Consider the following 20,889-nt stretch of genomic DNA (forward strand, 5'->3'; position numbering starts at 1 on the left):
TAAAAACCTTACCCATCACATCATCGTCATCCTCAGTGAGGTCAATAACAGAGCCTTTGGGACGTGCTCCAGGAGTAGCTACTTTAGATGGGGTGAATCCTGTGGCTTGGTTGTCTTTAAAGGAAGGAAACAAAATATGTTTAAGACATACATACATTATATAATATCATGACATTCATGTGAAAATATTAGGAACCCTAATGGGAAGTTTTTAGAAGCTAACTCTTTTACTCAGCACCTCATTCACAGCGACACATATCGGATGACATCACCTATTAACTAACTCCTTCCATTTTATTATGTCTAAACGTAAGACAGGCTCTTCTGGCAGAAGTGTGCTGAGAAAAATAACAGCCAATACAATGGCTGGACATCATTAGAGAGAGGAGAAACGGCCACCAATATTGCACACACTTTTTGGTCAATTTTGGTCAGCGCATGCTCAGATATGACGTAACATGCAGCTCGAGACGTTCTTCAGTTTTAAAAATGGAGGCGAGTAATCGGCACTGGACTGCTGCAGAAAGTTTGTTTTTGATCCAAACTAAATTTCAAGAATGGACGAACGAAAAAGTCACAGTTAAAGTCAGAGTTATTCCAAAAAGTGGAAAAAAAAACTCGGAGAGGCCGGTATCATGTGATGTTGATGTTTACGCTTTACTGACATGCACCGTTGACTATTCTGTTTGATTATAATGGCGCATGTAGACAAGAGATTGCAAGTGACTGCAAGTGACTGCAAGTGACGCTGTAGAGTCTTGCACCTTCTGTAGAATCTCTTGCCTCTTCTACTTCCTCCTCCCAGTAAAACACAGTTTTGGACCAATTAATTGAAATTGGATAACTTCCCATGGCACACAATATTATGTGGTTGGGAGTCACTGCTTTACAGGACTGACAAGAACGTGTGTGAGCAATATTGGTTGGAAAAACATGGAATTAGACTTGCAATGAATTGTCCATAAGTCACTGACCATTTGTCAAATAAATTATTAAAATTTTAAATTATTAAAATTTGAGGGTATACACGTAGTATGCAAGCATATCCTCCAAACCATTTTGAGTATAACCTATAGGCAGCCAGGGAGTGTCCAAATTGGTTGACATGACTACAGTATATACATACAGTAGGATGCAAATAACGGTAGAGACAACTTTATGAAGACCCAAACCACCACACCTGTTTTGGATGTCAGAGATGTCCCTTGTGGGGGGCCTGGAGCTGCTGAACCCGTCGCTGCTGGACCAGAAGTTGCCGATGAAGAGACCGTAGACATGGCTCCAGCTACAGACACAGGCTGAGCCACGGTCCTGGCTGTGGTCACAGACACTCCGGCACTTGGGGTACTTATCCCTCCAGCACCACCTTGGTATACAGCTCGGGCAAGCGAGATCTGACCCGCAGGCATCTGTCCAGTCGGAGCCTGGAGCGCCGGCACAGTGACAGCAGCTGGAATGGAGGCTGCGGCAGTGGTAGTGACGGGAGCGGACTTGATGATGAAAGTGGCAGTGGAAGCAGTGGTTTTGGGCTTATTGAGCGAGCTTGCTGCGGACAGAGAGGACACCGGGATGTTGACCAGGGTTCCTGTCTGGCCGTTAGCCATGGAGAGCGGGAGCTGTATGAGGAGTGGCTGGCCAGTGGCCATCACACCACTCCCAGGAGCTGTCTTCAGCACCAATGTGCCTGGAGAACTCTGAGTGGTGATGCCAGTAGCCAAGGTGGAGACAGCATTAGGGGTGGAGGTGATCAGTTTAATGATGGGGGCCTGTGAAACCATAGCTGTGGAGGTAGGTGCTGGAGCCGGAGCAGGTGGGACGGATTTTGCTGGGAATAGAAGAAAACAATGAAACCATTAACTCCTCCAACTGGCCAATGCATCAAATTTATTAATTCATTCAATTTTGTTTGTTGTGGATGCTTTTAAAAAAATCCTGATTCTGCTACCATCACCACTAACAACAGTGAGAACGTTGTTCCGAAGAAAGGAATTTGCTTCATTGGTTTGGTTTTGCGGGAACAGATGTTGAACAAGTGACTGCACACTGCAACATTTGTTTCAGGCCCATTGGTGCCTTATTCCAGCATCTGAAACAGAAGCATCCAGTCGAGGGGACGGAGGTCCACTCTTTAAAACCCTTGTGGCGCAATCCAATTTTTTGTCCAGACATTGGCAGACCCTTGGAAGTGTGATAACTAAGTCATTTATGAATACTTTTTTACTTTCGACCACTCAAACATATAACATACTATATATAGTTTTTATTTATTTATTTTTGATAAACTCTATGTACGATAAAAGCAATAATGTGTTTTCAGCGAAAAAACAATTGTGTATATCTATATAAAAAAGAAATTAAAATTGGATATGAATAATTAGGACCTTGACTATGTTAAGAAAACATAGCAACAGATTTTTTGTGGCATGGCAATTGCAATTTTCTGTTGACCCCTGAAACATGATTTTTTTTGTCCAGACATTGGCAGACCCTTGGAAGTGTGATAACTCAGTCATTTATGAATACACAACTCTAAATGTACTATAGCTATATATAGTCACAACAAAGAATTGATAATTAACAGAATTTATAAACAACCAACAAATAATGAACAACATGAATGTAAACATGAACAATAAACTAATGGTGAACTTTTTTTTTCTTTCTAACATTCCAAGCAAATCGGCCTCATGTGTTTTCGGCATACTTATATCCGCATTTACAGCAGACATTGGACACTCTCAGTGGGTTGTCACAAAGTCCACACTGCTTTCTCTTCGGTGAAGGTCCAGTTGTGGCCTCTGCAGCCTGCAAGCCTTGGGTTTAGAGTGGCCCTCTGCACAACATTTCTGGCTCAATAAGTGCCATAGCAAGTTCTTCAAGGAAAAGTCTCCGCTTGTACGGCTTTCCTGCGTTCCAATCCGGGTTGATTTCAGTGAAGAGCACAAAAGCATCATAGCACGACACGTCCACCATGTGATAAAACAGGCACATCGGCCATCTCTGTGCCCGCCGGTGGACACTAACAAAGATAATACATGTGCTTACCTGGTCCAGGTGGTCTACAGTTCCTTTGCACTTGTTGTAGTCAAGAATAATTTGAGTTTTTTTCTTGCTGCTGTCCTCATCTTGCGGTTTTCTGTGTTTTGTGCGAAGCACAAGCATGTTTTTTGGGGTAATAAGAGACCAAACACTTGTCTTTAGTGAAAGCAAAGGTGAGAGGAGTGCTCGGTCTTGATGCTTGAGCAGCTGCACAGGAATTTCGGCCTTGTTTTTCCTTAGTGTTCCGACCAAGGACATTTTTTTTAGTTCATCAGCCAGGGTGAATGATGTAGAAAAAATTGTCAGTTGTGAGGGTATGACCCTCAAGAGAATCACACCAGGTTTTTCTTCCGCCGTCCCCCAGGTGGCTTGCCTGTGTAGACATCAAGTTTCCAGGCATATGCGGTGTTGACATCACATAATGCGCAGATTTTAAGGCCATATTTGGCCGGCTTTGAAGGCATGTACTGTCCGAAGGAGTGGCGGCCCTTGAATGAAATGAGCTGCTCATCAATGCAATCAATACCTCCCTGCCAAGAATGAACAAGCGGGGCAGAAGACTGTTCCATGTCCTCCACAGTTCCAGAATAGGCGACATTTTCGTTTCATGATGTCGTTGTCGCCGCTGTAGCTTGTCATCAAATCGCAACATCCTATTTATATGCACAAATATTTATATGCCCCATTGCCTCTGCAAAAAATGTGCGACCAGTTTTCTTGTTCCACAGGCTGCTTGTCTTGATTTATATAATCCAGACAAGATCAAAAGCCCTAAATAGGTCCTCATCTCTTGCATGGTCATCGCCTTCAATCCAGTCATCGTACGGTTTCCTTGCAAATTTGTCATCTCAACAATAAGATTGATCATGTTGTCAGTAAAAACAAATTGAGAGCCGACTCAGGGCTGCTGATCCTGGCTGTGGTGTAGCATGTTGGACCCGGCAATGGAATGGCCGGGGCGATGTAATGTCCGGCAACATTGTGAGTAGCTGACCACATTATTTTGCCCTTTTTTGATCTCCAATTATTCGAAAAATCTGCTTGCCCTCCTCCTCGTCATCATCCGGACTTTCCTGCTCCTCCAACTCATCGGACCAAAAGTCAGGGATAAAATCCTGATCAGAGGCATCGGAAGATGGGGAAAAAGATGTGGAATAAGTGGAAAAATCCTCTCCATGCTCCATGAACAATCCTCGAACTTCTTCATCGCTTCATCGTTATCGTTGTAGCGCTTTTACAAACTAGAGCTCTATTGGGAAATGCTGAGCAAAGTTTTCTAAAGTTGCTCAAAACACCGCTATCCAATAGGAAAAGAGAGGGGGGAGGGTCAGATTAAAACTCTGGACCAATAGATTTGAATTAGCATTCCCCCAAACAGACATTTGAAGTTGACGCAACTGCAGATTCTGCATACACAAACGCGCGTACTCAAATGCACAAATTTCAAATGACAAAATTTAGCTAAATAACTTCACCCAGCAATGCACGCACACACACACCTATTCTAACAATCCGGACAGTTTTCATGACAATAATTGTGCATGATTGTGCGCTAATTTAAAAAAGACGCAAAACTCATTAGTTTAGTCTGTGTCGCCACCTAGTGGATTGTGGGTGTAAACATTTTCAACACACAATTTTCACTTTTAAATTATAATGGGAGTCTATCTGCCAAAAGTCGGATTTTAATTGCATAGTAGTTCCATGGTCTTATTATACAGCTCAGAGCTGCAACACTTTCCAAATGTCAGCATGGTACCATTTTTTTTCATCTATTGTCAACCTGGGGGACCTTGAATCACCAAAGTGTTTTTCCCCAAATGCTTCTCTCTTTGAAACAAATCCCATTTGCCAGAAAATGGACGCAAAACTCCACAAGGACTTCCGCAAGACCGCTACTACCAGATGTGTCCCTGTAACTTGAGGCATTTTTCAAACCTGCTGAGCTCACTTCATTTATGTTTATACAGTGTAGTGAGCAGAAATGGTAAAAAAAATATTCTCGAAAAATGTACCTCAAATTAGTTCTGAGAGGAAGCTGACTTTGAGCCCCTGTGTCCTAAGTCAGCAACTACAAAACGCTGCAGCACTAACCTCCAGTCATGTGCCAATCAAGAGCAAAGATGCTTGAGAAATGGCCGTCTCAGAATATGACCTCCCACATGGATCTTGTGATTATGGCGTCTCTGATTTGCCATCCTTTAGGTGGGATTAGAAATTCTAGAAAGCTTGTCTTGGTCAAACTAGCTGGAGGAAGGAATCTTAGGAATCCTTCATTTCACGTTATTTTTCAACCTTTGTACAATTTAATGGATGCATGCAAGGCTAATTCAATGCAAAAAAATAAAAATGGATGAGAGAAAGGAAAGGTTGCAACTCACCATTGGTGTAAGGTATCGTAACAGTTGTCGCTGAAGGCTGCTTCACCTCCATGGACGCCCGGACGACTGGCCTGTTTAGAAAGATTTGAGGCTTAGATTTGTTTCGCCTCACGGAAACCAGACATGGACCCACCAGTTTTGATGAAGTTCATTTTATTTTTCCTTATTAAATTTCCTATGACACCCATTCTAAACACTAAAAACAAGGGTGTCTTCTTGTGATCAGTTAGTATGCGAGTTGAGTACAGTTTAACGTTTTAAACAATTGTGTACAACTCAATCAAGCATTTACAGACCTGTTTCCTCAGTACACATTGATGGTAATCTAGTGTTACAATGATATATTCCACAATGGCAATTGTCCCAGTATGCTTCTATGACTTTAACACATGACTGTCAAAATGAACAGCTATTTTTCGGTAAAATTTGTTGAAGCAGGATGGTTTTCTCCTCACTCGCAGTAGTTCATTGATAACATCTCTAATCCCTCTCCAGTGGCCACACGGGAGGCTGGGAAATCTACGCTCGATGTACACTCTCATGGCCTTACGCAAGTTCTTTGGCAGTGCATCCTTGCCCATTGTGCCAGTATAGTTGACCTTTTTAACCCAGCTGCAGTAAATTTCATAAGGGACTAAGTATCGAAATATGTAAGCGGCATAACGGTGGGGCCGGTGTCCATCATTGTTTGTCTTGGAATTGTGGTAGAGCACTTGCTCCAATGTTGTCGTGATTGGGCGGAGTTTAATGTCGGCTCTGCATTTTCCTTCATTGTACTCGACCAGATTCTTTGCCATGGTATTGTTACGGATAGTTTCTTTCTCCTTTTCCTTCCCTGTGTGTTCTTTTTTCTTCTCCTTCTTGTTATAGCGCACAGGAATCTTCCCATCAGAGAGCGTCACTTCCTGTCTGGCGGACTTGGGCTGGGGCTCTACTGTCTGCCGAGGGACCACGCTGTTGAAAGGAGAGGTGCAGCTGTAACTACACTCTGCACTGCCCGAAAAAAAGGCTCAGGCTTGATATTGTAGAACGTCACAAGACTCAGAACCAGGTGGTTTACTTTGCAGGCATGCAATACAGACCTGGACATGTATGCCCAAACCAGTCTGAAGAAATCCGCTTTCTAAGTTGAAGATGATCCTGATCAATCGAAGACGTGGAACATAGAATGGTATGGATTTGGAGGATGTAAGGATTGTTTCAGTTTGGTCATATGTTTGAAAATTGAGCAGTTTACAGATAGCAAACCAGGGACAATCACACTGTGAACATGAGGTACTGGCTTCAGTCCGGTATTGTCACGTTCATACAAGGGCCAAATTACATCACATAAGAAAAAGCTGCAGTCTGTTGTACCGTTAACCCTTAGGGCATCCCTCAATTAACTATATGTGAAGAGACATTGGGTCCTAAAGACCTCATAAGAGTGTTATGTTAGTTAGGTTAGTCATACAGAATTGTTTTTTTTTTTAAACTTTCAACACTTGAATTACTTGTTCAGTTTCAGATTTGTCCGTTGATAGAAAGTTTTTATTTTTAAAAAAAAAATGTTTTATGACCTTTTTGTCCCAAAACACAAAATATGCAATATTTAAAAAAAAATGTTTTAGAGCTGAATGTTTATTATGAGGTAATTACACCCTGAATAGGTAAATGACAACACTTGATGCAAACAGAATTTACTTCAAACAAACAAATGGCACGTGAACAAAAAACCACATCGCAAATAACATGAACATTGCACTAAATTAAACTTTTTAGTACCTTTATGCTTCATGGCAATTGTTGCAGACAAGCTGCATGTGCCGGCGACAAGCATGGCGCCCATATTTTTTTTTGCACTGGTTTTGCAATCGCTGACGCTGGGAGCACATCGGGCATTGTTTTCTTTCTGGTGTGGCAGACTGTGACTGCTGCTCTTCTTCTGCTTCCTGCTCCTCTGCCTGACCTCCAGTCTCGCTCCTAGTCTTGCTGTGGATGGGTCTTGGGGGAGATGTCTTCGCTGCAAAATTGCAGGAGTCAAAAAATATTTTGCCACTTCCTCCAGGAAACTACGCCATCTGTAGGTTTTGTTGCTGTTCCAGCTTGGGTCCACCGCAGTGTAAAGGACATAGGCATTGAAACATGACACATCCAAGATGTGCTGAAAGAGGCACATGGGCCACCTGTGTCTTCTGGCGGCAATAATAAGTTGAACACATCTGCAAAAAAATGAATTAATTATTAAAATATATACTACTCACAGTAGTATTGACAACTAAAAATTCGTAACCACCTAATGAGCCATCACGCAGCCCGGACTTTGTGGAAACAGAAAAAAGTGACCCATTAAACAACTAATAATTAGATCCCAAGGTGTGAAACTTTCCCCTGCTCCCACAAGGTGTGAAACTCCCCCGCCCTAGTGACATTTAAGAATGAATCCTTTAATAGAAAAATTAAAAAATAATCATAATAATTGATGAATAATTGTGCTTACCTGGTCCACAGTGTCAACCGCTCCTTTGAAGCTGGTGTGATCCAAGGATCATCTTTGGCTTTTCCCCTGCATCCTCTTGAACCACTGGCTGGTGGTGTCTTGAACTTAACACAATGACATTTTTGCCCTTTTTTGGAAGGTGTGATACCAGTGTGATGCCAGCAGTGAAGTCGAAAATTGATGATGCAACCAGTCTGCCTTTTGTTGTCAGCAGCTGCTGGGGAAGCTCCCGCTTGTTCTTCCAAATTGTTCCCACCAAGGCCATCCTTCTTTTCTTTAGCTCCACAGCCAGAGGGAACGATGTAAAAAAATGTCCGTCGTGACCATGTGGCCCTCAAGGCCATCCACTAGGTCCAGGACAACACTCATCCCTTGGTTGACTTTGAAAGTGACCAGTTGCTCATCCACATAAACATCAACGCCAGGATTGAACATCTTTGTAAAGTACTCTATCTGCTCCACAGATCTTGAATTGGAGCCAGCTTGTCCCTCCTGTGGGGGGCTGGGCGGTCCAGGAGGTCGTCAAAGCGTATGGTTCTAGTTATCATGGAGAAGCGTTTCTCAAACATTGCTGGTAGGAACATAATGTGTAGGCCCTGGGGTAAAGATGGGCGGGCGGGCGACCACTGGATGTTTCCATCATACGACCTCCATAGCACAGCTTCTTGTGCCTTGCTGCGTTCATCATCCTCCTCTTCTTCTTCCGTGCTGCAAAGCTGCTCTATAGCAGGAATAAATTCTTCAAGCTCCTCCCGGCTATCAGAAGATTCCTCACTTGAAAAAAAGGTCATCCTCCTCTGACTGCATCACCCCACACTCACACTGAATCTGTTGCGGCAGTGGTCTTGGACCAATCCATCTTGGTGCAAAGTGGCATTCAGACAGAAACCGGTGGGCACTGCGGGGAGCGTCCAATCTGGCGGCAAAAACTGTGCTCGCAAGAGCAGATGTTCACGTGATAACTGGCCTTGTATACAGGAGGTTATTGTAAACAATAGCTGTATTTGCCTGAACAGCCTTGGTGTCGCAGATGTCAGTGTTTTTTTGGTTCTGTTAAATGATAGGCTGCACGACTTGAGTTTTGGGTGGTCGGTACATTACAGACACCACCACGTCTTGCACACAACAAGACATTACAAGTGCCTTTTTGTAACAACAGGAGTTGTTATTGTTGTTTGGGTTTACCACAGACCTCTAAAAAGTGACGGACTGGAGTTCAGAGTTCAAGCATATGGCTGTATTTGTGCACGGCGATTGTGAATGATGAATAAAGAGACCCAGGTAGCAAACGTTAGCAAACGTTTGTATAGACAGGAGACAGACCAAGCTGACACACTTTTGACTTCATACAATGAGTAAGTCCAAAAATGTGTTTGCATTTGCATTTATTATTTTATTGTAAAATATATTTATGTTTGCACACATATAAATGAATAATAATATATGTGTTTTAGTAAAATAAACTTTACGGCAACAAAAAATATCGATATAACCAGACTATCGTTATATCCGATCCTGCGCTGAACTGCATTAAAAGTGGGCGATAAATGGTGGATCTTTGATATGGCATGTAATTTTCTCCTTGAGTTCATGGATTGCGTATCTGGCGTTGCTTTTGTACTGTAGTGAAGTGAAAAATAAACTTATGCATTCAATAAAAACGTCTTTACACTTTTTTAATGACTATTTCTTTTCTAAAATTCAACCAATGGTCAAACCAGTTTCGTCAGCGTTGTAGATGTCGTCGGGTTTGTAATCCCACAGCAGCTCCTGCAGTCTGCCATTCTGCCAGTCGTCAACTTGCTTCTGATCCACTGTCTTGGCCTCTCCAGTAATTTTGCGTAGCTTCAGATACTTCCGTTCTTTGAACCGATATAACCAGCTTTTGGAGCATTTGAAGTCGTCATGGCCCAATTCTTTTGCTAGCGTTTCTGCCTGGGTCTGCAGCATCACTCCTGATACACGGATGTTGTGGTTCCTCGCTTGCCTCATCCAGGTATCCAACGCGTCCTCAACATCAGGGTGTGCTGCCTTTCTCATCCTTTTTGATGCAGGGCCGAAGTCCAACTCTTCGTATGCTGTCTTTATTTTATCTTTACTCTTCCACCACGTTGATAAAGTATTCTGCCGCACGTCGAACTCTTTCGCAATGGAGGATTTGCTTCTTGTTGGATTCTCCTCCACAGCCACTATTGCCTTGTACTTCGTTTCGAGATCACAATTCTTACGTTTCCCCATGGTTGAAATTGGTGTTGAAAAACTGTATATAAGAAGACTATGTTTCAGATGCTATTGCAGCAGTAATGAAAGATGTGAGCTCTGCTACACCGTTTTTATAGTGTCTCGAGGAGACACGAAAGCTGGTCACGTGTAACTGGATTTAAATATTCACTTCACTAATTGCCCCCTGATTGCTTTGAAGTTTAAACTGTAATCACCTTTTTCACTAATTCAATAGTTTAGAATTGTTCTTGTGGATAGTGAAGTTCAAACTGTAATGCTACCTGTTTCAATAATTCAATTGTTTGTGCGGATCTTATCTCTAAAACGCTTCACGAGCTTCACAACTCCAATTTCATCCATTTTGATGTTTACTAGTATTGTAGATTTACTTATCATATTAATCTTTAAGATGCACGTGTATTAAAATCCTAACACGCACATACCCAGAGTGTTGTTCACACAACTCTTCTATACCAATCGCAACTTACTAAGATCGTTGTACTCGCAGAAATCATTATTTTTTGCATATAATTGTGAAAATAGCACAACATTTTCACAACAAAAAACCTACTATGGAGCTTTGGCTCCATCTAGTGGTTGTAGAGTCAAATTACAACTTATTCATAAAACTGCAAACAATTAGATACTGCCAGTATTTGTGAAAAATTTGTGCTACAATATTAGATTTATTGCATATTGAAAGTGTTATAGTGGGAGTCAACTGGCCGTTAAATGGGACCATAGAGTCATCTGTACCATTTTATGGCCAAAGGCTGTAGACCCTTACAAGCTCCTTGACTGAATTTCAGCCCAGCAACCTTTGTAAATGAGCAATTTGTGTCGCATTGAAAAAAAAAGTGCACAGTCTGGTTGTAAACCGGTACGAGGGAGCCCTTAGGGTTAATAATATGTGTACATAAATTTATGAAGCGAACCATTATTATTTGTCATTTGATGAGTGATGAAAAGGGTCCTTCCACCACAAAACCATCTCAAAATGAATAAAACAGGTAGCAGGTATCAAGATTAAAGAATGTATAGCACACTTACCGTTGAACTTGAGGCGTGTTTGCAACAGTTGACTTGACAGCAGCGGCAGAAGCAGAAGCAGCGACAGAAGCAGAAGCAGCGACGGCAGCAGAAGCGGCAAGGGCCTGAAGAAATGGAGACAGTATATATTGTCAGAAAAAAATTATTCTGCACGTCATCACTTGATAAACACATGCAAACATTAATGCAAACTCTCACCTCCTGTTTCCTTTTGTTCTCTGATGCTTGATTAGCCTCACCAAACTTTTTTGACAGTCGGGCTATCTTGGCCTAAGAAGTAAGTAGAAAAGCTTAACATTTTGGTATAAATATCGAGAGCAGTTTACAATACCTTACGGATACTGCCTATATGAATGTGTATATGAATATGAATGTGTGCAACGTACTTGGAGAGTGTGAATGGCTGTCTGGTGCTTATTGGCACAGTCAATCTTGTCAACTCTGCCCTTCATCTCCAGGAAATTTTTCTCAAAAATGGACATCTCTAGGATCCTCAGTCGTTCCTCCACTAATTGCTGCACAATCTGAAAAGGAGAATCATTTTATGTATTCATGCATTTGTATTGGATAATGAACTGCACAAAAGTATCTGACATGTTAGGTAAAAAAAATGTCACAATGTATACCGACAGTCAATGGAAAGTTTGTGGTAGAAATGTGTGCATATTTCTACTTGTGGGAAGGTTGAAATGATATTTTGTGGATTTATTGTTGGCCGAGTGCTCGGGTAGTTGGGATAATGATGAGTTGACATGTTATCACGGTTCATTGTACAGAGTTTGGTCTCTGTGCAAAAGTAGACCAAATACATATTGCGCAATGTGTCTGGATAATTTGAGGATTAGTTTTGGGGGCCTATATAAAGGTTCAAAAAAGGCCAGCGTTGTTAGTTCAGTGAACGGCATCATGCCACATCTATCATGCGGAACGTCTCCAGGCACTGGGTATAGTGGATGCTGGTTTGAGCTACAGTGATATAGCCAAGTGTATTGGCTGTTCCCAACCCACAATCAGAAACCTGCATGAATGACACAACATGACAGGCTTTGCTGACGATAGACCAAGTCCAGAGAGAGAGAGAGAGAGAGTGACAACTCCAGACCAGGATCGCTACATCCGGTTGCAACACCTGCGGGACTGGTTTCACTGTGCCAGTCATACAGCAAGAACAACACTCAGATCAGCAGCCCCACTGTGTGTCAGTGGATTTGTGTTTGGCAGGTGCCATTTTGTTTTATGTTTTAGTTTTGAAATCTTGAATGTGAGATTTAAACAAATTATTAATTTGAGGAAAATCTAGTTTATGGCTTCAAAATAAAGACCATGTTGAAAAAGTATGGTCTCGCCGTTTCTACTGACTGTCAGTGTAGCATACGCATAATGCATGTGTAATCTTATTTAGCATCTGTATAAGAGATACAAACCTTCTCAAGCTTGTGATGACTGCCAGCTTTTGCCGTTATTTTGAGTTCCAGTTCAGCCTCCAACTCTCCTCGTTCCATCTTCGGTCTCTTCCCCTCCCTTTTCAGAGCTTGCCCATCACTGTCAAAGCCCTCTGATAAAGTGCGCTTGAGTCCAGAAGCAAAGTTTCTTTCATCTGACGCTGTTGGAGATACAAAGACATTCCATCACCTTGTATGTGGCATTCACTGTACTACATTTTCAATGAATCACATCATATAGCAGTCTTCTGCAGCTCATTGCCTCGTCCATAATTTCATATCATTTGTAGTGTGGAAACCTTTTGCTCATTAAAAAATTCGGGCTCATAAAGAAGTGCGTTATAATAAACACAACATTAATAAAATGCTGGTATGCACAACTCAAGTTTTGGATTTGAAAATGCATGTATTTCTTCTAACATTATGAACTGAAAAGCAGGTTTCTCCACCTCTGCTAGGTCCCTCCAGCCACATCCGCTGCCTTCTGAACCGGAGTGGAGACAAAATGCCAGCACTCATCTGTCTGCTTGGCACCACTGCTGCATTTCATGCTTGCCCCAAAGTGCTGCACCAATCTAAAGCTTTTCAAAGCACCACCCCAGGGTACACGACGTATACCTCTCTCACAAAGACAGAAAGTCCCACACTGCAGACATGCTTCATGCTGCAGCGGGGACGGGTGCTGCGGGAATCGGTGTTGTAAGGCAAGTATCGGCCGATATCGTACTTTTTCATTGATATCGGCTCTATACCAATTGGTGGCCGATCAATCGGAGCACCCCTGAACTGCAGTGATGTGGACTATCCATTGGCCCGCTGAGCGGAAGGGCAAACATCACAATTTACCGGTCCATCTATGTTCCTACCCTCACCTATGGTCATGAGCTTTGGGTAGTGAACAATATCACGGATACAAGCAGCTGAAATGAGTTCTCTCTGTAGGGTGGCTGGGCTCTCCCATAAAGATAAGGTGAGAAGCACTTTCATCTGGCAGACACCATCATCCAAGTAGAACTACTGCTCCTCTCAATGCAGAGAAGGTGGCTTGGGTATCTTGCAGGATGCCTTCCAGATAGGGATGTTCAGGGTTTTATGCTGCCGATATTGATCCCGATAATCCAAGAGTGAAATCGTCCGATACCGATCACATACAGCACATGTAGTGTAAATTTTAATTTTAATTTTTGAATATGATCTCACAAGTTTAGCACACCTATCTTTAGGCAGTTTTGCCCATTCTTCTTTGCAATAAGTCTCAAGCTCCATCAGGTTGGATGGGAGAGGTCTGTGCACAGCCATTTTCAGATCTCTCCAGAGAAGTTTGATCGGATTCAAGTGTGGACTCTGGCTGGGCCACTCCAGGACATTCACAGAGTGGTTCTGAAGCCAATCTTTTGAGATCTTGGCTGTGTGCTAATGTCTACTGTCTATATGGTCAAGGTACATGACCAGTCTACTGAGGTCAAGAGCGCTCTGGAGCAGGTTTTCATCCAGGATATCTCTATATATTGCTGCATTCATTTTCCTTCTATCCTGACTAGTCTGCCAGTTCCTGCTGCTGAAAAACATCCCCACAGCATGATGCTGCCACCACCATGCTTCACTGTAGGGATGGTATTGGCCTGGTGATGAGCAGTGCCTGGTTTCCTCCAAACATGGCGCCTGGCATTCACACCAAAGAGTTCAATCTTTGTCTCATCAGACCAGAGAATTTTGTTTCTCATGGTCTGAGAGTCATTCAGGTGCTTTTTGGCAAATTCCAGACGGGCTGCCATGTTCCTTTTACTAAGGAGTGGCTTTTGTCTGGCCACTCTACCATACAGGCCTGATTGGTGGATTGCTGCAGAGATGTCCTTCTGGAAGGCTCTCCTCTCTCCACAGAGGAACGCTGGAGCTCTGACAGAGTGACCATCGGGGCCTTGGTCACCTCCCTGACTAAGGCCCTTCTTCCCCGATCGCTCAGTTTAGAAGGCCGGCCAGCTCTAGGAAGAGTCCTGGTGGTTCCAAACGTCTTCCATTTACGAATAATGGAGGCCACTGTGCTCATTGGGACCTTCAAAGCAGCAGAAATTTTTCTGTATCCTTCCCCAGATTTGTGCCTCAAGACAATCCTGTCTCGCAGGTCTACAGACAGTTCTTTTGACTTCATGCTTGGTGTTTGTGCTCTGACATGCACAGTCAACTGTGGGACCTTATATAGACAGTTATTATATTTCCAAATCATGTCCAATCAACTGAATTTACTGCAGGTGGACTCCAATTAAGCTGTAGAAAGATCTCAAGGATGATCAGTGGAAAAAGATGCACCTGAGCTCAATTTTGAGCTTCATGGCAAAGGCTGTGAATACTTATGTAAATGTGATTTTTTTGTTTTCTATTTTTAATAAATTCAAAACATGTCAAAAAAACCTTTTTTCACATTGTCATAATGGAGGATTTTGTGTAGAATTTTGAGGTGAGAGATTAATTTAATTCAGTTTGGAATGAGGCTGTAACATGACAAAATGTAGAAAAAGTGAAGCGCTGTGAATACTGAATACTGTGATGCACTGTATATCCCAATATTTTGTTTCCACAAAGTGAGTTTAGACAAAACCCAAAAGTCACTATTAAACACTAAAAACGCTGCAGAAGACTCAGAGCTGCTTTACAAGCTTGAAACATGAGACTTCCTCGTCAAGTCCAATCTATATCGATATGAACGATATGCTTGTTTTTGATATCGTGCATAATAGAAATATCTTTATTTTTTTTAATGTCAATATATCGCCCAGCCCTAATATTAACGCCACACAGGTGAGATGACAACGGCCCTTGGCTAATTGACTCACAATCAATGTTCCACAGCACATCCATGCCCATAATAAAAGACAGGTCAAAAGAAAATTCAATTAATGATGAATGGCACAGGCCGGTGACGCTTGATAACGATAGACATGAAGAGCAAGGACAAAGCCTGCTCAGGGTCACAACAAGGCTGGAGCCTCTGCACGATAACTATGGGCAAGAGGTGGAGATCATGCTGTGGTGATCGCTAGAGGAACCAGTCTTATCCATTTCATTGTGACAATGAAATATTTCCACAGCATACTTGTACATGATAGATTTGAGGGTGGGGCTTGCAGCATCCTTACTGCCTCTGCAGAGCAGATTTCAAAGCCACAGTCATTGACTCACATGAACCCAACTAGTAGAGTTCTTCAATGTTCTTCAAGCAGATTCTAACTAGCACTGCAGAGAAAATGAGCTGCAAAACTAATCAAGGCCTGCTGCCCTCCAGTAGACGCTTAATGAAACAGTGCAGGCACACACAAGTAATTCACTCATTAAAGCACTCAACATCTCTTACCTGTATTAGATGGTGGGGTGGATGATGGGCGAGAGGACTTCTGCCCAACTTCCACTTTTTCCTTTTTGGTGTCCACTTTTACAAAGTCCACCTCAATCTTGTCGTCTTTTATCAAGCCTTTCTTTGTCTCTTCATTGCCACTCATTTCCTCTTTTACATCTTGGTTTATATCCACAGAAGAAGTAGGAGTGGAGGAAATGGAAGTCAAAGATATAGAAGACTTTGTTGGAGCTGTGTGCTTGGCCTTGGGAGTAGTGTCGGTTTCCATTAGGATTGTACAGTCAGATACTGGAGGTGGCAAACGGGAAGCTAATTCTTTAGCAAGGTCCTTGTTGGAATCATTAGCTTTGCCCTCTGGGGTGGTTTGGTCCTCCTAAAGAAGAAAATATAAGTTATGTATAAAGTGTTTATTTTTGTTTTTCCTTTCGGCTTCTTCCTGATTACGGTGTCGCCACAGCGGATCTTTTTGATTATATAAGTTATAGAAGTTCTACATTTAGCGGTTTATATTTGTTATAAATTAATTCTCAGAAAAATTTGGACCCATATGTACATTCATTCATTCATTCATTCATTTTTTAACAATTATCCTCACGAGGGCACCCCGCAGGTGCTGGAGCAGGGGTGGGCAAACTACGGCCCGGGGGCCACATGCGGCCCACCAAGTGTTTGAATCCGGCCCGCCAGTTGCTTTTTCAGTATTTCAACTTTTAACATACAAACTGGCAACATGTCTTATTTAGTCATTTTTTTTTTAAATGTAAAATTTAGTGACATAGTTTGATGTTTAAAGTGCTCCTGAAAAAAGCCACATGAGAACATACAGCTACAATTAGACAAATCATTCAAGGAAAATGTGTGTGTTAAATACATGTTCTGGCCCCCTGGACAATTTTGTTAACTCAATGCGGCCCACGAGTCAAAATATTTGCCCACCCCTGTGCTGGAGCCTATCCCAGCTGTCTTCGGGCGAAAGGCGGAGTAGACCGTGGTCTGGTCGCCAGCCAATCACAGGGCACATATAGACAAACAACCATTCACACTCACATTCATACCTATGAACAATTTGGAGTGGCCAATTAACCTAGCATGTTTTTGGAATGTGTGAGGAAGCTGGAGTCCCCGGAGAAAACCCACACATGCACATGCATACGCCACACACAGATGGCTAAGAGTGGAATTGAACTCGGGTCTCCTAGCTGTGAAGGGCAGCACATGTGCATACATACATATATATCTAAATATCAACACAAGAGGGTGGGAAAAGAGAGTCTCAGGTGTCATACAACGTAACAACTCTGTCCTGTTATTGTGGTATATAACAAACAATAATCATATCGTCTCCGATAATAACTCAGTAGCCACAAAATTCCATCTATTTCCTTTCTGCCCGGGCTCATGTTGTTTCTATGGAACAGCAAAACAGGCAAAAAGGCCTAACTAAAACTAACTATTATAGAAGTGGTTCTCAAATATTTTCTGTCATGCCACCCCATCGGACATCATTTTTTTCACACCCTGCTTTAACATTACTTTGAAAAGTAATTGAAAAAAATATTTTTTTAATATTTATAGCTCACTGTGTTCATGGTGTTCTACGGAACGTGCCATGGTGCTGAAACCAATGCACTCTGCCTGTTTAAATGATAAAGATGAGAAAAACAGGCACACATGCACTTGCCAATATATTGAAGCCGGCAAAATTAGCGTGTTCATTTTCATATATTGGGTGATTTATTCATTTATTTATTATCGTGCCAGGTGCCAGACCTACTGCCCACGAGAGGAGAAATATTGTCACGTTTTAATCTTGGGAGAACTTGTGACAACCCTACTATTGAGAACCTGTAATATTTACTTATTTATCTGTATAAACCACTTTATGAGTTGGTGGCACCAGCATCATTCATGCAAGAATAAAGACACAAACCTGTCCAACTTGTGGATATTTCAAAAGTATAGTCCCTCCATAACTTTGACACCTCACCGCACTCCTATGAGGGTGGCTTGCCCCACTATATGGGCAGCACTAACTTAAAGCATCTAAAGAGGCTCGTTATGCAGATTTACAAAGAAATACCATACCTCTGTCTCTTCCAACACCTTGCCGTCTTCATCCTGCTGCTCTTTGGATTCCTTTGCTGCTGCTTCAACAGTCTCCTTTGACAAGGGCGATGACAAATCAGTCTTTTCGTCCTCCAACTTTTTCAGTTCAAAGTTAATAGAGTGGAATGGTGAAGAAGGGGCAGAATCATCCTTTTCCTTTGGACTTTGCGAAGGTACAGGCGAGGGGGATAGACTAAGTGACAGGAATGGAGCGGGAGAGCTCAGCGAGGTCTGAGAGGCAGGCGATGTGGGGATCGGGGAGTTTGAGTCGTGGTGGCTGTTCTGTTCGGCCTCCCCGCTCTTTTGTCCGTCCTCTTTGTGTGAGCCGTTCATTAGAGGTATAGATGGTTCAGATGAACTAGTCGCAGACGTAAACAAGGTGCCATGAAGAACTTCCAGTTGCTGCCGATCACTGATCTTCATGGTTTTCCTGGCACGGAAAATCTTCTTCTTCTCTTCTGCCACAACAACTTCCATAGCTGCCTGTGGAGGAATAAAGACATATTAGATGCTATCAAAAGATGAATTGCACATAGCCGGGTCTGCATAGCAAAAAGAATGTAGCTTTTGAGAAGAAACACTAGATGTCACTGTGGAGCCCTATGGATTTCATGACTGTCCTTTTTCCAAAATGTGTTGATGTGGGATAGACTCTAACTCTATTTAACTAAATCTCTAATAGTATGTTTTTTCCAATTCAATCAAAGCCACGACTCTGGTAGCACACTAGACAATGGTTAAGGTGGACTTGACCTTTTTTCATAGTTAGAGAGGAACACTTTACTTGCTCTTTCAAATTATTCCTGCTTCAAATATGTTTTTGTTCACCCAATGAATTCTACCCAAAGTTTACCTTTAGTCCCAACGTGGCGAACAAGCTAACAACAAGCAGCAGCAACCTAACCTTCCTCCCATCCCCCCATCTTCCGATTGGTTCAACACTCAGCCAATCAGAGTGCATACATTGAGGCCGGTTTGGGTAGCAGTGCAGAGGTTATGTAAAAACATGGAAGATTTTCCCGTATGTTTATAAGCATTGCACACAATTTCAGCTTACGAACTACTCACTTAATTTTAACATTAAATAGTAGCCTTTGATTTGCACATAATGACTGCACCTTGACTTGAAACCAAGCTGAAGGAGAGTAGAAATGCATGAAAACCTACCGGAGACTGTACTTAGCATACTTAGGTGCACCATGAAGCATTAAAAAAACAAGCAAGTAATAAAGTAGTAAATTGATTCAATTATACTGGTTATATATAAAACCTATTCCTAAACCACATGCAAATAAGTCCCACTCAATCCAGAGCGTTTCTAATTAATTTACCCAATACTCAACATTCTTAGACTAGTAGGAAAAACTGCAGCATATTAAAACATTAATCACAGGAAAATCAATTTAATCACAGAAGACCTTGCACTAAATGCGAGGAGAAAGGTCAATTATTTGAAACAGAAATCTATCGAGAATCTAAAGGTGCTCCAATGTACAGTAATAATGCAATGTGAGCGCAGCATGTCTCTGTTCATAAAGCTCTTAAATTACCAAAAGTATGGACAACTTCAAGGGAATTAAACTTTATGAATACAGAAAGGTAATTTATCCGTTTAAGTCACATGAAAAAATGAAAAGGCACTTTTGGTAGAGAGCGTATACTTTCGCACAACACTGAAAGCTATTGCTGTGCTGTTTTCAAATCCAAATCTTCCAGCAATGGCTGTAATCTAAAACATCAGTGCATACTTACTTTGCACAGTTGCTTGAAAACAACCTACAACATAAAAAGCACAGCATAAAGAAGTAAAGAGCGATGTGAATTGCGAGCTTAAATACCGCAAGTCCTTACATTCCAGTGTTGCACACTGCGCAGAGCTCCACATCAACCCCTCCCCCACCCATCGGCTTCATTTTCTGCACCAGGATTCAGTGCAGTAACTCAAAATGGCCGTCGGCTCTGCTGTTTGTTGCCAGGTGGGACTATCATGAGCTAGCTGAAAGGACTTGTCTTGTCGGAGATATCAGGTTGCAGCAACAATGTTCAGTAAGAATGTAGCGTGCTTAAGCAAACATGCTTGACCACGGTGCCGCAGCATTTACTATTCACAAGTTGGTTTTATCGGAAAGAAAGTCCTCAAACTTCGGGATTTTTTGGACGTACTCACACTAGGCCACTCATGCTGTGCTGGACCTGGGCGTAATTCCAACTCACAATCATGGCCCCTGCTGGCCTGCGCTCATGCAATGCATTCAAGCCATGGCCCACTTGCTTGTCCCATAACTTCTACTCTACTGTTTCTTTTTCAGGGATTATTTCCAGTCGTATTTGGATTATTCTTCTTCTTATTATTGGATTATTCAGATTACTTTGTACAAAGTAGCCACTGTCAATTACTAGCATTTAATTTTCTCGATAATTAAATGACACGTTCTATTCTCCTGTATTACTGCAATTTCTATAAATTTCCATTTTGCTCATTTATTTGAGTGATCACATTAATTAAATGACACCTTTTAATCACGTACATGAGTATAGTTGCGGTTAAGCAAATGTACATTTTGAGTCTTTGTATTTCATTTATATGATAAAATGTGTAAGATGTCATTCTATGACTCTACTATGTACTAACTACTATGCACTCTTACAAGCTAAACGTATCGTATTTCCTGGACTATAAGTCGCACCGGAGTACATCATGAAGAGGAAGAAAAAACATCTGGACTATAAATCGCTTTATTTAAAGATTATTTAGAAATATATTGTACGTTAACTGTTTTTTAACTCACAGAAACTATGAATTTCCACAAAGTAGGACTC

The 20,889-nt window shown here is 41.9% G+C and overlaps 1 protein-coding gene across 5 annotated transcripts in view; it reads right to left on the bottom strand.

Moving 5' to 3' along the window:
• atf7ip (activating transcription factor 7 interacting protein) overlaps positions 1-20,889 on the bottom strand; it is a 35,956-nt gene that overhangs the window by 2,217 nt on the left and 12,850 nt on the right. For 4 of the 5 annotated variants that reach the window (XM_058070503.2, XM_058070494.2, XM_058070528.2 and 1 more), the window contains exons 2-10: positions 18,049-18,552; positions 15,964-16,336; positions 12,597-12,775; positions 11,559-11,696; positions 11,371-11,442; positions 11,173-11,276; positions 5,421-5,491; positions 1,181-1,825; positions 13-114 (exon numbers count right to left, since the gene is read on the bottom strand). In XM_058070503.2, coding sequence (XP_057926486.2) covers positions 13-114; positions 1,181-1,825; positions 5,421-5,491; positions 11,173-11,276; positions 11,371-11,442; positions 11,559-11,696; positions 12,597-12,775; positions 15,964-16,336; positions 18,049-18,546 — 2,182 coding nt within the window. In that variant the 5' untranslated portion in view covers positions 18,547-18,552. Of the gene's footprint in view, positions 1-12; positions 115-1,180; positions 1,826-5,420; positions 5,492-11,172; positions 11,277-11,370; positions 11,443-11,558; positions 11,697-12,596; positions 12,776-15,963; positions 16,337-18,048; positions 18,553-19,821; positions 19,841-20,889 lie in introns of those variants that run through there. The other variant, XM_058070520.2, reaches the window with a different exon arrangement.

The sequence above is a fragment of the Doryrhamphus excisus genome, linkage group LG9 (assembly GCF_037039965.1).
Source record: "Doryrhamphus excisus strain RoL-2023G ecotype Guam linkage group LG9, RoL_Dexc_Guam_v1.1, whole genome shotgun sequence".
Classification (NCBI taxonomy): Eukaryota; Metazoa; Chordata; class Actinopteri; order Syngnathiformes; family Syngnathidae; genus Doryrhamphus; species Doryrhamphus excisus.